The following is a 15,807-nucleotide window of genomic DNA, read 5'->3' on the forward strand; positions in this document are numbered from 1 at the left end:
ACCCTGGCTGCCTGGAACCGTGTAGAATGTGAGGACCTCTTCTGCTGCAATCGAGCTGTGGTCAAGCTGAAAACGCGAGCGGGGTCAATGCGTACTACTGTTCTTGGCGAGCTCCAAGCATATCGATTTAATAATACATATAGGCCATCGCAAGAGAGCAGGAGCATTTCGTTCCATTTTGGCCCCCTTTAGTGAGGAACATATACCGTATCTACTGGGGATCATAACGAAGCCAATCTAATATCACCCGCCGGACGAAAAGCAGCAAGATGGGCGCCGTGCTCGAGTCTACGGACCTGAAGAACAAGCTCGAGGATTTATCGGGGGTGGTACTCAAGCCTGGCGAGAACCCTTACAATGCATTGATAGAAGCATGCAAAGACGACCCGGTAGGTCAATTTCATGTCTGGACAAGTGGTCTCCATGAGTGGGAGAGTCTGCTTTCAGTGTGTGCATTTCCCACGAGGAACGGCATAAGTCGAAATTCACTCGGAGGAACGGACTAATGTTGCCCTGAGCCTCAAAATCATTAAGATGTAGCTTCTGGCAAGTAATTGCCACTCAGAAAATCCCGCGGATATGGAAGGAAATAGCGACGGGCTAGGAAGGGCGTGCTTTTACTAACGGCCTACAAAAACAGGAGCAAATCCAAGCCTTGTATTCCGCCCATCGTATCCGACGCAATGCCCAGCAGAAGGAGAAGTTCCTGTCGCCAGAGCGCCCAGAGCTCATCATTGACCCGTGGCTCTTGCGTCTCGAAAACCCCGAGATCGAGCCGGGCTTCAAGGACCAGAGAAACTGTATGACGTTCTGGGGCCGCCCTCCGATGCATGTGCTGGAGCTGGCTGAGAAGATCCAGAACAAGCTGAAAGCGGTGGCACCTAGTAAGTCCCCTACATTATATATTGATTGATAGAAAACCCGGAAGAAGACATTTCTCCCCATATGAGTGTCCTGGTACCAAGGGAGCAGCAGCTACGCCCATAACCGAGTAAGAAGCCCGACCTCTAACGCATCCATCTGCCCAACAACAGATATCTGGCTCATGCCGACCTACCGCATGCACATCACGGCGCTGGAGCTAGCCTTCTCTCGGACGCCCGAGGAGATTGACGTGATCAAGCGCATCCTGGGCCCCGCAATCCCGTCTGTGGCAAGCTACACGTATCGCCACCGGTCCCGGTTGGTGAAGCCGATGATCTCGTACGACCTCTCGGCCTTCGCCGTGTCTTTTCTGCCGGCCTGCGGCGAGCCAGTCCTGTCGCCTCCGCCGGCAGCCCCCGGTCTCACCGAGGGGGTGCAGCAGGGGGACCATTACACATATCACCATCTGCGACGCGACATATGGAATGTGGCTAAGGATGCGGGCATGGAGATCGACTCGCGCTACATCGTGCCCAGCGCCCACATCACCTTAGGACGGTATTTGACGGACAAGGACCACGCCACTCCAGAACAGAGGCAGAAGTGGGTTGAGGCTATCGAAGAAATCAACGGGTGGTTGGAGGAAGAGGTTTGGGATACGGCCGATACTGGCTTGATGGGAGAATGGATGGTTGGACAAGAGAAGGGGCTAGACGTTCGCGTCGGTACCTTGTGGTATGGCGGAGGACGAACAGTGCTCCTCGGCGAGGGCTTCTAGGGACCAGCGCTGTACATGCCTATGGCCTAGATTCGTCACCCGGGCAAGTTCAAAGATTAGACATAGAGCAATTGGGGTGCTTGCACAACTTTAGACTTAGATGTTTGTCGACATTCAATCATCGTCTCCTTGGGAGAGAATTATGTAGCGAAAAGCCCCCGGCATTGGTTATTCGTGATCAGTCATTGATCTTCTCTAAGATCGTGTTTTTGTTTTGCAGCAGACGTTGGCCTATATTGAACCTATGTCCTGCTACACCTTGTCCATCAACCGGTGATCAATACTCCTGTCGCCAGTGTCCGGTCGTAATGAACCCCAAATCCATATGCCATGAATGATGAACGTGAGAACCAGGAAAATGCGTTTAGAAAACAAGAGCAGCACCCTTTGTCTTCTTGTCACCACTAGAGAGGAAAGAGGATTAGCCACATTCACGGTAGATGTATGATTGGCAACAGAGAACGTACCCGAGCTCGAAGTGCTTGCAACGCTTCAGGGCCAGCTGCATCTTTGTCTTGCAGGCAACACACTCCAATCGCAACACAACCTTCTTCGTGGTCTTAGCCTTCTTGTGGAAGACAGGCTTGGTCTGACCACCATAACCGGACTGCTTGCGGTCGTATCGGCGCTTTCCCTGGGCGAACAGAGAGGCCTATAATTTGCGTCAGAACAGAATCGCAGCCACGCAACCGCACCAGAACCGAGGGGGGTATCTCGATCAGGCGGGTGGAGCTTCACTGACCTTGCCAGCCTTGTACTGGGTGACCTTGTGCTGGGTGTGCTTGCGGCACTCCTTGCCCTTGCAGTAGGTCTTACGTGTCTTGGGAATGTTGACCTATATGGGCGTATCCGGTTAGTATGTGGTTATCTGGCATACTGCGCATATGACATTTCTTCCAGATCCCTTCTCTTGAGGCACGAATAGGCATCCAGCAATTTCTTGTGTCGGAGTCGTGATTTCAGACTCCCTTTGAGACCAAACACAACAAGCCGGTATCGATGATGAGCGGGTGCTGCCATTTGCAAATCGTGCTTGAATCTCGTCGGGATGTCCTTCGTCATCGGTTCGGTTTGTCCTGCATCTCACAGCAAGATGTGCTTGCATGCCTTCTTCACTAATTGATCCCGCACCGGAAAATTCGCTGGACGCCCATCGCATGTCTTCGCAGAGAGAAACTGTAAGTGGTTTAAATCAGTCGCGTACGTACCATCTTGACGGCTGTTATCGATTTCGCGGTCGAAAGGTTGGTCGTGTGTCGTGATGGTGAAATGTCGGGCTCAAAATGGAAGGGTAATGTCAAATTAATTTCTTTCTCAGGCAATTGCAATTGTGTTGGATGGGTGCCCTAAATTTTTGAAGTGGGGGAACGCAGACCAGAGTGGGCTTGGTGATTGGCCCTATCTGCCTCTGAGGCTGGCCAGCACACACCGCCACAACCACTAGCCACAGCTCGAAGAGTCATCAATGATCGGATCGGTTAGGTAATGAACTTGAGTCTTGGATTTTTTGCCAACACCCGTCATATCCACCTCGAACTGGGCTGATGAAGCAAGACATACTGCGTAACACTACCTCCTTTGACATAATTGACCAAGAACTACCTAAGTCGGATAGATCAAATACTTCAGAGACAATTCACAATGCACCTGGTGCAAAAACATCAGAGTAGCCGATACTAGAGCTTCCTCACGGGAAGGATTCAACAAGACCGCTCTTGGCAACGAGATTTAGATATCTCACCCATATTCTTGCGTCAGTATACCATCCCCAAGTAGCATCAAGGAGAAATCGTACCAGAAGCTGCATGGCTGGCCACATACCAAGCATTCGGCTTGCGGACCGTTCACGGCATCCCCACTATCGGATCAAGTCATTTACCCATGCCACTTTCGATGCGTCGTCCGATTGCCTTCGGCACCATTTCCAGTAATCCCAGAGCCGCCTTCGGAGGGCTTATCAGGGGCGCTTGTAAGTCAGTATGCAATTTCCAGCTCGTCACTCGTCAAAGTGAATGATCTACATAAACGGATTGCACCCTTTCAACCAACTAGGAATGTCGTGACGGGATCATCCTCGCGGGGTGGCATTCAGGACGCGGGCGTAAACCGGAAATAAACCGAGAAACCGAGGCCAAGGGAAGTTTTGGCAGGCATGGCTCTACATACCAGCAACATCTACTCTTTGTCTGGTACCCTTCCTGAATGCGGCCTTCGATTCTATGCTACCCTACAGAGAAGCAAACATTTCATCGCGGATTCTATTGGGTATGTGATGTCCATACGGCATTGGCGAGCACCGACACCACCACCATCACCACCACTCATCACTTTTATTCGTCGGGGTTGCCACCGGTGCTATGGTCGGTAGCCACGATCACATTGGCTATAAGCGTGCATGAGTCGCTACCTATGCCTGATCAAGGCAAGACTTGGCAGGAGTCACATCGAGAATCCCACCGATGCTCGGCCGGCAGACCGGGTATGGGGTCTTTTTGCCTCTAGTGAGTGGGTGGAGAATCGGGGTTCGACCGAGCAAAGGAACATTTAAAGATCTCATGATGGCCATTCCACGTTTTCGATGCTCCAGGTGCGCAACTTTAGTACTACTCACCGCCAAAAGTTCCGTCTTCTTGGTTATATACTTATTGTTATCCAAGTAGCCGTCGATATCTCTTTGGGATTATAAGTATAAACTCCCATATCGTTTCCTCCTTCGTCTCTTTATCTTTTGTCTCTCATGGATCTTCGGAGGTGGGCCGCTTTTCAGTATTCGAATCCACACCCAAACATTAGCAAGAGACTGAGAAGATCGGTGGTGGTTGCTGCCCGAGACGACGACCTGCCTCTCAGAAGATAAGCTCGGAGGGGAAGCTTGGTGTTCTTCATATTATCTTCCTGGGTCGTGGCCCTTTCGTTGATATATTTCAATCAGAAAAAGAGAGATCCCATAATTTTTATCTTGTTTTTTTTAACGCCTGGCCCAAATCATGTTCGAAGCCAAGGCTGAGCGTGGTCACCCGGATGGCCTTCGCAGGCCGAGTGCCGAACTACAAGCCAGTGACCGCTCCGTAAATTATTCACATGACGGCAGCGATTCGATACACGAAGAAGACTTGGGCGAGGAGCCCACCCTGGATCGGTTCTCTACCCATCATTCCATGGGACCGGATGCGCCCATCGAGGCACAAAACTCAACGGTGGAGATACCGGACGAAGTATATGACCGGCTGCCGAATCACCGGAAGCTGATGATCGTGGCTCTCCTCTCGTTCTGCTCGTTCCTGGCGCCCGCGTCGAGCACGTCCGTGTTGGCGGCCACTCCCGAAGTGGCCGCTGAGTTTCACACTACGGGGGCCATCATCAACTTGTCGAATGCCTTTTACATGCTATTCATGGGCATCTCGCCCCTTTTCTGGGGCCCGCTGAGCCAAGTGTATGGACGGCGACCGGTAAGCGCAACCTGGAAGAAAGAGGAGGAAGCCCCCCAGCTAGTGGGACAGATTTTGACTTACACGGTGTATTAGGTGACGCTAGTTACAGCGGTTGCGTTCCTCGGATGTAACATCGGTTCAGCACTCGCCCCAAACTTGGCGGCCTTCTTCGTCTTCCGTATCCTCACGGCGTTTGAGGGAACTTCATTCATTCTGGTCGGATCGTCTGTGATAGGGTTAGTCGATCAGCCCCTGTGTGACAGTTAACTTACCACGAAACCTGGAAACTCATGTAAAACCTTTTAGTGACATATATCGGGCGACCGAGAGGGGCACAGCGCTCGGCTGGTTCCTATCAGGCACTCTCATCGGCCCTGCACTCGGCCCCTTCATCGGAGGTATCATCGTGACCTACACCTCCTGGCGCGTCATCTTCTGGCTGCAGACGGGCCTCGCAGCTATCGCCGCGGTGGGCTCGTTCTTCCTGCTGCCTGAGACGATCTATCACAAGCGGATCGACGACATCGCTGGCCACAGCGGCCTGCAGAAGGCCAAAGTTCTCGGGAACATGATCAACCCCTGGCGCGTCATCCGGCTCTATGAGTACCCCAACCTTCTCCTCACGGGCCTCGCTAGCTCGTGCCTGCTGTGGAACATGTACTCGCTGCTCTCGCCCATCCGCTACGTCCTGAACCCTCGTTTCCATCTCACGACGCCCATGCAGGGCGGGCTCTTCTACCTAGCCCCCGGGGCGGGCTACTTGCTGGGCACTTTCGGCGGCGGGCGGTACGCCGACTACATCGTGAAAAAGTACATTGCGAAGCGCGGAATGCGCATTCCGGAGGACCGACTATACTCATCCCTGCCGTTCATGGGCATCGTGATCCCCGCCTGTATCCTGATCTACGGCTGGTGCGTCGAGTATGACCGAGGCGGGATTCCCCTGGTCGTCATCGTGATGTTCATCCAGGGCCTGGCGCAGCTCTTCTGCTTCCCCTCACTCAACACATACTGCCTGGATGTGATGCCCACGCAGTCAGGCGAGGTCGTCGCAAGCAACTACGTCATCCGCTACCTGTTCGCGTGCGCCGGTACCGCCGCGGTGTTGCCCGGTATCGAGGCCATCGGCGTCGGCTGGTTTTCGACGATCAGCGTGGCCTTCCTGCTGTGCGGCGTGCTGTGCACCATGGCCACGATCCGCTACGGCCGACAGTGGCGGCAGCGGATTGACACCAAGAAGAAGGCCAGGCGGTATGCTGAAAAGCGCCGCGGGGGGCCATCTCAATCACAACCAATATCATCATCGTCAGGCCATCCTACTGAGAACGATGACGATAATCGGGGGGGACAAGGAAACGTCGCAACTGCCACCACCGCCAAAGACTCCGAAAGCCAATGGCCTGGTCCTGGCAGCGCCACCTCGGAGCCACCTCCGCGCCAGGATGCAGTCTCGCAGGTCAGGAATACGCCCTCGGCTCAACAGAAAGCAGATGACGTAACGACGACCATGAAGTTGTCTGCGGCGCAATCGTGCAGCGAAGATCCTGAAAAGGGCGTGGGGAGGGTTGCTTAATGTTGCTTGAAGCTTTATTGTCTATTTGTTCCTTACGCGGGGGCTGGCTATTGCCTTAGCTTTGGAAGATACCCTGTTTTTGTTCTATTTTCGTCCTCCTTTCGAAGTTTGTATTGAACCGGACCGCCTTCCAACGTCGACAATAGGAGCACGACGAAACTAGCCCTTTAGAGTTCCTCCACGACTTGTATGCGGCACGCCGATAACGAGAAACACCAGCCTTCTCGTGGCCGCAGGACAGGCCGGACAGATGAGAGTGGTACACATATACACCTAGGCCATTTCATGTGCCAGAGATAGAACACTAGTAGACAGCGGTCCATGGCGGGAGTATACAATTAATAGACACATCCAACGTATGTCCTGATTATGGGAGAAGTTAGCGTACGAGTAGTTCGAGTTTTCAAGTATCCAGCTCCAATATGAGGTGCACTTCTCGGTAAACAGTAAACGATAAACGTGAGACTGTCTGTAACTCATGCTAGCACAATGAAACCGAACACCGATATGTTCGCCATCAGGCAATACACCTACTCGTGATGCTACTCACGATGGTCATGGTACAATATTCGTGATCGCGAACAGGCATGTCCCAACACCATCTCGGCAAAGCCGTTTCTATGTTTGGTAGCAGCAGGCAGTGGCTCGGCGCCACATTCAAAATCAAGCGATAATGGAGTAAGGGGGAAAGGGGGAGGCGTGTAGTTTGCAGAGCCTGGCGAATGCACCTGCAAACTATCGCTTTTGTTATCCCGAATAGAATAGGCGGGGAAAACCTTCGGCTGCAAGTCATTATGCAGAGTTCATTAACGCGCACAGGGCCGACGCGCAAGTCTAGGCAGTCCATCTTGATACACATACATACTCACTGGCCTCCTTACTCGCCGTATCTAGACGTACAGTTCCCTAGGTGGACGCGCAGCGAAGGCCTATGATTCAAGAATAGCAGCTATGTGCAGCAACTCCTCATTGGTGGCAATTTTCGAGAGTAAGTATGAAACAGGGAAGAACTTGTTGGTCCAGGGCTTACGTGAAAGCTACTCCGAGAAAGCACGATACAATCTCATGACGAAAAGTTGCGATGGAACGAGGGGTCCTCTGGATGTGCGTTCCAGGTGTTCCATCCAGGGGGTGTTCCTTTGCCCACAAAAAATGTGTAACGTCGGCCGAACAAAGGGAATGACTGGAAATAGAAAACATCACATTCCCCAAATCCGTTGATTCAGGGTCTGTTTCCTAAAGACCGCGTAAGCTGTTGAGCCTCGTTCTCCAACTTCCGATTCCACCGCCTGGCTTCCCCGATCTGGTTTGTTCGGATGGGGGCCGGAAATCCAAGCCGTGTTGAGTTGATGCCAAGATCTCGTGTAACTCACTTTAACCTTCAATACGGTAGACGGACGACGATGACTCGAGGCCGAAGTGAGAATACCTACCTGCCTATTTACCTTGCATATGCTTCGATTAATCAACAAAAGCTGCATATACATAGCCAGCATCACAGATGGATGCGTAGGTAAAACCCGACATCACGATCTCGAAAATCGTATGCGACACAGCACCCGACAGTTCGAATTCGAGGGTCGTTATTCAGGCAAGTCTGCTGATCCGAATCTTCGGCGTCCGTGGCCTGAGTCTTCGTCATCTGCTGCATCGCTCGGCTGACAAAAGCTGAGAGGCCCGACCGACCGAACCTGTCCAACTTGGGCCATGCGGCTCTTACATGATGATGCAGTCTTCTTCATTAGGAAAGACACACAACATAACAAAACGTTCACGTGCATGCTACACCACTAGACCACACTGCATGTATGTACATTGGTGAGTAGCCAATACAACAGGGCTGAATGTGGCTACTGGCTGCCAGCCAATTCGGACTCATCGGCCGGTCGGAGTCTAGAAGGTCTGAAAGGCGGTGTCCCGTGGGGCGTCAAGAGAAATATGATGTTTCAGAAGATCCAAGAAGAGCGCTTGTCCGCTACGTGCATTGTCACACCAATTGAGAAGCCGGGCGGGATGGCCGTGGTTTAGTCGAAACGCCGAGGGATGACAAACCAGAATATTCCATGACAAGAACTGTGTTATTATATGTAGTTCTATCTATAGCAACGGGGAGAGAGAAGTCAAACTAGCTCGCGGGGTGATTGTTTTGGACCTGTCAGTCACATCACATCAACCCAAGCGTTGCTCAAGGGTGGTCCAGGAAGAAGGGGTTCTTTGTGACAACGAACAATGAATACACCGGACTTATCAACGGGGTTCCATACAGAGCCGGTGAGCGCCCAGGACTCCGTGGCAGTGACCACTCGTCGGCCGGAAGAAGGGATCTACGTATCCTTATCCGCCGATGTTGATCAGGTAGACCACAAAATCCAACTTATCTTGGCGGGCGTGGCTCAATGATTAAAATACGTAAGTATCGACAGAGCATCATTCAAGCAGACGCTCGAAGGTGTCGCACAAACTGGGTACTGAACTGGGTGGCCTGATCCTCAGAATCATCAGATGGCGCACAACGAGTTGCCGAACCATAGCATCAATAATATCAGCAATACAAGAGCTGCAGTCGATGAGGGCCAAGCGCAACGTCCAACAAGGACCAGGTCATAAGAATGACAGAGAACATGTTCTGTTTGAGCCGTCGTCGACGGAGCGATCCCCAATGCGTTGCCTTTGATATCATTTGTTTGAAATAAAAACCGTAGAGTGATGGTGTTTGCCAAAAGTAGAAACCCCCATACTCGAGTATAAGGAGACTTATCAATCAAGCGCTATCGACGAGATATAGTAATAATGCGCCGAAACCCCTGGAATGGCCGGAAGACATGTCGTGAATCGTCATCTTAGCGGTTCGTATAGCATTTCTGTCCCATCCCAAAGCAGCAGCTGAAGGGTCCCTCCTGCTGGGGACCTCTGAGAATCCTGCGCCGATCACTACAATAAACTTTGACAATTACCAGGAGACTGGACGACTATCCTGACTGCCTGGCCAGCGCAGAAACCAGGATGCAGGGCTTGCTAGCTGCGGGAGCAGTGTAACAGGATACAAGCTTAAATGTCGGTGATGTTGATATTCTTAGGTAGGAATGCGCAAGCGGCTCCAGCTTCAACTTGTTGCGCAACGCATGCTACGCGCGGATGTTTCCAGAGGGTGAAGCTGGCTGCAGTGCTTACTGGACGTCAAGCGGGCAGTAGCGGGGGCGAGTAGGCCACCGGAAGGAAAAGCGTCCCTCGAGAAAGGTACATGGCATCTCATGTATTCTGCGCCCACCTAGGGTAACGGTGCGTTGCATCACAGATTCGGATCGCTGCGTTGTGGTTCAGAAGTGAAACAATTTCCGAGCAGTTGTTTCTCCGACTCATTCGGGCGGGCCTGTTCTATTGCCTCCTCCAGACGACTTCCTCATTCTACTCGCAATTTCGACTCGTAATTGATCGCCTTCTTTCTGTGAACTTTGAAGTGAAGGGCTCACAGTCATGCTTCATATCACACGAGCCGTCGGTTTGACCACTGTAAAGTGAAGTGGCATTCGCCATATGGGCAAGAGCCACTCAACGGATATCATCCAGCATGGGGTTGTCAAATCACAGTTCAGAAGGCTGGCCATATGGCAGCATTGGGAAGGAATTTGTGGGCGAAGACTAGGTTATGTAGTCATGGAGTTCCACAATATGGAATGGACTTCATATGAAAAAGTCTGGACTGGCCTCCGGAGGATCCATCGCAAGAGAAAACGATGACGACACCCCCTCGCCGTAATTTGTTTCTGAGAAAGCTTGACCTCCCGCCGGGCCCCTTGGTGGTCGTTACAGAAAAGGGCAGGTACTTAATTTGGCGATGCAATACCAGTAAAAGGAGTCGACAGTGGTTACATTATGCTGGGAACTGTAAAGCAGATATGCTATGCAATTGCCGTGGTGCTGGTTGAATAAGTACGAGTCCCTAAAAATAGACAGGGGTGAAAAGCGATGATGTTATTGTGCCGCTGCATTCGCTGCCGTTGGTGGTGATGTTGGAAGAACTGTCCTATCCACTTTTTGCTACATACGCGTCCTCACGAAGATACTGTTTCAAATCTAAGCAAGTGGTCGAATTCTGCGGTTCCTAGTGTTTTCGCTTGGCTGCATGGCCCGGGATGTTCTCGGGCAGAAGTGCTAGGCGTGCTAGGCGTGCTAGGCCTGACAGCGCCCCCTGTCTATCCCTGGCATTTTGGACGATTCGGGCAGTGGCCATCAGCACCTTTTGGTAGCTGTCCCGCAGCCCGCTCTGTGCGACACTGGCAACTGACTCCTCCAGCTTATTCGCCGGCGCTGATTGGCCTCTCGTTAATCTCCTTGCCAATGTCGATGTGGGGGGCTGACTAGAATTGGCAAATGGCAGTCTGTGAGCCCACCACCACGCAACTCGCCTTTTGCTTGGCAAAGTCGCACAGCGTGCGATGGCGTTTGGAGGCTCAACAGTCTTTTGTGACTGGCGAGGGTTGCACTCGACTACTACCTACAAGCTACTACCTACTACCCGTCCCATGGGCGGTAGGCGGCCCAGCCTAGCCTTCTAGCGTAGCAGCGCCTCCAGGTTTGAGGAGACGACCTTCCAACGCCCCATCTAGTTTGCTCTCGCTTTCTTTCTCCCTGGGCTTCTGGGCTTCTGGGCTGCTGGGCTTCTGAGCTTTCAACTCGGCCCGTCGAAAAGAGTGCGAAAGACAATAAAAATAGCATTTCTCTGCAAGGTCCCAGCCAGTAGGGACGGCAAGTACGGTTAACTAAGCAAGCGCGCAGTCTCTTGTCTGCCGGCTGCTGCAATGTCTGCGGGCGCGGTGCGGGCTGTATGTAAGAGGTAACCTAAGAAAAGTACTCCGTAGAGATTCTTCCAAGACAGAAGATCCTGGGGAGAGACCGACAAGGTTCAGTGGGAATCCATAAGTTGCAACGCATTGATGGCCGACAGGGGGTGCGAATGCTAGATTCGGGAGTCAAGCCAGGTTTTAGATAGGGGGGCCAGCTAGTATCAACTTTCCACATTGCGCGTCATATGTACCTGGCAAGAGTCTCCCCCGAGTGTTTGGCCATTGATCTTTTTATTTTATTTCCTCTCGCGGGATCTGAGCACGGGTCCAGTTTGTATGAGTGTAAGAGGCCAATAGTTTCGCCTGCCTGTCTTTGATGCTCGACAAGCTACTACTTTGTTTTTCCTCTTTCCCAATCCATCGCTAAGCTACCAACCGACTTTGCCTACCCTCTTCAGTCTCTGGTCGACTTTTCGGTTTCGTTTGACAATTCCCCGTCGGGCCCAGACAAGCGAGAAGAAGAAAAGGGAGCAGAAATCTCCAACCAAGCCTTCCGCACCCAAGGCCGTTGTCATCTGTAGTGGCCCTCCGCCCCTAGTGGCTTGGTGTTTTATCGTCTGTTCCCACGTCCGATCGTCAACCCTCTTTTTCCTCCTCGACCTTCTTTGTACCTACTATTCTTCTTCCTCGCACTACTCCGGAGAAAGACGGACCCTTTCTACTATTGCCATTTTCCTTATTTCTTCTTCCCCCAACCTTGTCAACTTGTTGGTGTGTGTACAATACAATTGCTTGTTGCACGATACTGCCTCGCCCGCGATCGAGATACGCACTATCCGGGAACCCGCCTCTCGACTTCTTTAGCCATCCGCCATTGGATCGGCCTAAAAATCAAGAAAGCACCACCGAGCTACCCAGTCGACCCCATATTGGTTCCCGCTCTATGACAGAATCGACGTAACATAACCAAGGAACTTTCAGCCCTCTTCTGGGTTAAATCGGCAACGGCATCGATATATCGCCAAACCCGGCACGCCATTCTTTACTTTGCCTTAGACCTGCAGCGGTCAACACCAAGCCAAGCCTTTGGTTCTCGTTGACGGATACACCTAGTTCTATTTCTCCATTCGACTTTTGTTGGGGTAGTCGCACCGAGACTTGATAAGCCGCTGGAGTTCACTCTGTACGCGCTCTCTCAATCCCCAGCTGTGTTTGTTTGCTCGATTATAGCAGACTTGGGCTTTCCCATCGCCGCATCAGTTGACCACGAAGACGGCTTTTTAATACCTGTTGCTACAAATCAGGATTTACAAAACATTGTCGATGCTCTTTCGTTAATTACCACCCACCATCACATCGTCAAACTAACCCTTCCCGGGCTACCAACTTGATCCGCAGCCATGGATAAAGTGTCATCGTTCCTGCGAAAATCAAGCTCATTCGGCAGTATGATCTCCGCCAAAAATGAAATATATCTGCCAGTCAACACAAAACCACAAAGCAAGAAGTTCCGCTTAAGGCAAATACTGGGCCACTGCTTATACCGGAGAGTGGTGATATGGACACTTGTGCTCATTCTGTTACTATCGCTTACCCTCTTTAACCCGCGTTTAACAACGAAAACGCGGCAGGAGGTGCTAGACCTGGTACAGCTTGGCAAAGGCCAGCACAGAGAGACGCAAGCCGACAAGGGCGCGGAGATTGTTCTCCAAACGCAGGATGGAGCTGTAGTTGAGGAGAAGAAGGGAGACCGTCGAGGAGCAAAAAGAAGAGCCCGAGGAGGAGCCCGAAGATGATGGTCAAAACGGCCCTCATTGGATGAGATACAAGCAGTAAGTCAACCATACCTCCCATCCCCATTCGCATGATAGTTGCTAATCATCGAAAACAGCATGGATGGATACTACAAGGGCCTGAGAGCTATTGTGCCGTTCACCGAATACACGCCCGAGTACCCGGCACCCACCGGTAGCAAGCCCACCATCCCGGTCTCTGCACCTCACCACAGCAAACTCCCTACGCCTACTCCCTACAGCCCGCACCCGGATTACGACTCCAGCGAGTACAAGAGCGAATACGCAAAAGTCTCGCCGTGCTACCTGGACGCCGCTCGGAAAACACCGGTACCTGAAGTATACGCTTACTCGGGAGTGCCTCAGGGTCAGGCAAAGCCGGCCATGGGTTCCTACGAACTGCTCGGCATGCGAGAAGATGTTTGCTTCGACCGATTCGGCCGCTATGGTGCTTATGGCTTGGGCTACACCGCCAAGGAGGGCGGCACCGGAGAAGCACTGGACACCGACCACGAAGGCAACGAAGCGGTCTGGGAGAAGCATGGCAAGATCAACTGGGAAAACATGGACTGGGCTGCTGCTCAAGAACGCTGCTTCGTCGCCAACGAGAACCGGTTCTACACCGGCAACAGCACTCAAGATGGAGAATTCGCCAAGCTTCGACCTAAGCGAATCGACCGTACTGCTATTGTCATCCGAACTTACGTGGGCTTCAAGTGGACGGCTCACTCACTCCTCAACTTCCGCGCTATGATTTCGGAGCTCAACCTGCAGTCAGGCGGTGAGTATGATGTGCACTTCCTGCTTCACGTTCGCGACAACAACATGCCTATCTGGGCAGACCCGCAGACCGCTCAAGACATCTTGGACGAAAACGTGCCCCGGGAATTCCATGGAATCTGCACTCTGTGGTCTGAGGCCCAGATGAACCTCTACTACCCGGGAGATTTCGGCGAGGCTTTCGACAACCCCAGCAACGGCGACATCCACGGCGTTTACCGTAGTGCCCACATGCCGCTTCAGCACTTCGCCCAGATGCACCCCGAGTATGCCCATTTCTGGAACTGGGAGATGGACATGCGCTGGACCGGATCTTACTACGAGCTTTTCGACAGACTGGGCAAGTGGGGTGCCAAACAAAGCCGTCAGGGCATGTGGGAGCGGGCTAGCAAGTACTACATTCCCGCACTTCACGGTGACTGGAACAACTTTACCAAGACCGTCGAGCGCGAGACCCAGGCTTCCGGTCGTCGTTCCATCATGGGACCCGTCATCTTTGCTGGCAAGAACAACCTCCAAGAAGGCGAGGGCGGCTTCATGCCCAAGTCGTGCGCCACCGGCTCTGACATGACCCAGTGTGGTGTGGGCGAAGACGCTGATCTCATCACTCTGAACCCTCTGTTTGATACCAACGAGTCCGGTTGGGTTTTCGCAAGCGATGTTACCGGCTACGACAAGCAGTACCCGATTCCCCCGCGACGATGCGCCATTGTCACAGCATCACGACTGTCAAGACGCCTGTTATCTGCCATGCACGAGGAGACGTGGCGTATGCACCACGGCATGTTCAGTGAAATGTTCCCACCCTCGATGGCGTTCCACCACGGTCTGAAGGCCGTATACGCCCCGCATCCGGTCTATGTTGACCGCGCCTGGCCAGCCGAGGAGATGGAGAAGCACTTCAACGGCGGGCGTGACCACACCTCCGGTGGCCACGGAAGCCCCTTCGATCTGCAAAACGAGCACAACCACAAGGGTACCTCGTGGTACTACAACAGCGAGTTCGCCGGTCTCTTATGGCGCCGCTGGTTGGGCTACCCCCAGATGGACGGCCGTGGCAAGAACGGCGGCCGATCCGGCGAGGGCGACCTGCGTGGTGGACGTGAAGAGGAGTCGGACCCGAACAACTCGGGACGGCTGTGCCTCCGCAGCATGCTCGTCCACCCGATCAAATGGGAGAATCCGAGTGAACGAGACAATTAGTCGCTGGCCTCGAAACTTCTTTCTCTTTTTCCGTCGAATTTCGAATACTTGTTTGCAGACCGGGTATAGACAGGACAGCATAGGATGGCACATACTCCTTGTTCTCGCAAAGAGGAACACGAAGGGTGAGCCAACACTACTGGCGCGGTTTTTCTTTTTTTGATATGTCGGGTATATCCACATCAGAAGCACATTTCCAGTACAGGGTACTGGTGGCGTTGAAAGGCGAGGACTGCATTGGGTTTGCTCTTGGTCCTTGATCTTTTTCTTTGTTTATGGAGTTGGAGAATGGAGTCGGCAGGTTGGAGCCCTTGGAGGAGGCCTGCCTGACTCAACCTATTATTTCATGTTGGAGCTGTATGCAGTCAGTCTCCTGACTGGCTCAGCAAAACAGATCCTACCCAAAAAGTTGAGGGGGATAGAATTAATGAACGTGAGAACCAGTGGATGGTTGACGGATCGGAATGAATTGAAGAGAGCAGAGCGAAAGCATCGGGACGGAAATCTATGCTTTTTCTTTTTCTTCTTGGTTTTTCCTGTTCCCTTTATATATTTTGTCTTGTTAGAAGATGGATCTCATCAGGAGATCGTTGTACACTTC

General features: G+C 52.4%; 4 protein-coding genes across 4 annotated transcripts; 3 read left to right on the forward strand and 1 right to left on the reverse strand.

The window, feature by feature from the left end:
- Positions 1 to 269: 269 nt before the first annotated feature.
- Positions 270 to 1,642, forward strand: PG998_012411 (uncharacterized protein; the record flags this gene model as incomplete). The annotated part of the gene is made up of 3 exons (XM_066879227.1): positions 270 to 389; positions 641 to 884; positions 1,035 to 1,642. The coding sequence occupies 3 exons, from the start codon at positions 270 to 272 to the stop codon at positions 1,640 to 1,642; spliced, it is 972 nt and encodes a 323-aa protein (XP_066725611.1).
- Positions 1,643 to 2,006: 364 nt separating this feature from the next.
- On the reverse strand, positions 2,007 to 2,853 carry PG998_012412 (60S ribosomal protein eL42; the record flags this gene model as incomplete). The annotated part of the gene is made up of 4 exons (XM_066879228.1): positions 2,007 to 2,046; positions 2,110 to 2,294; positions 2,385 to 2,477; positions 2,851 to 2,853. 4 exons carry the CDS (start codon positions 2,851 to 2,853, stop codon positions 2,007 to 2,009), a joined length of 321 nt encoding a protein of 106 aa, XP_066725612.1.
- Positions 2,854 to 4,629: 1,776 nt separating this feature from the next.
- Positions 4,630 to 6,646, forward strand: PG998_012413 (uncharacterized protein; the record flags this gene model as incomplete). The annotated part of the gene is made up of 3 exons (XM_066879229.1): positions 4,630 to 5,091; positions 5,167 to 5,309; positions 5,380 to 6,646. 3 exons carry the CDS (start codon positions 4,630 to 4,632, stop codon positions 6,644 to 6,646), a joined length of 1,872 nt encoding a protein of 623 aa, XP_066725613.1.
- A 6,184-nt stretch (positions 6,647 to 12,830) lies between these two features.
- PG998_012414 (uncharacterized protein) lies at positions 12,831 to 15,206 on the forward strand (the record flags this gene model as incomplete). Its single annotated transcript, XM_066879230.1, has 3 exons — positions 12,831 to 13,133; positions 13,189 to 13,262; positions 13,322 to 15,206. The coding sequence occupies 3 exons, from the start codon at positions 12,831 to 12,833 to the stop codon at positions 15,204 to 15,206; spliced, it is 2,262 nt and encodes a 753-aa protein (XP_066725614.1).
- Positions 15,207 to 15,807: the final 601 nt, after the last annotated feature.

Source organism: Apiospora kogelbergensis (genome assembly GCF_038363985.1).
Source record: "Apiospora kogelbergensis strain CBS 113332 chromosome Unknown utg000008l_segment0_segment0, whole genome shotgun sequence".
NCBI classification, from domain to species: Eukaryota; Fungi; Ascomycota; class Sordariomycetes; order Amphisphaeriales; family Apiosporaceae; genus Apiospora; species Apiospora kogelbergensis.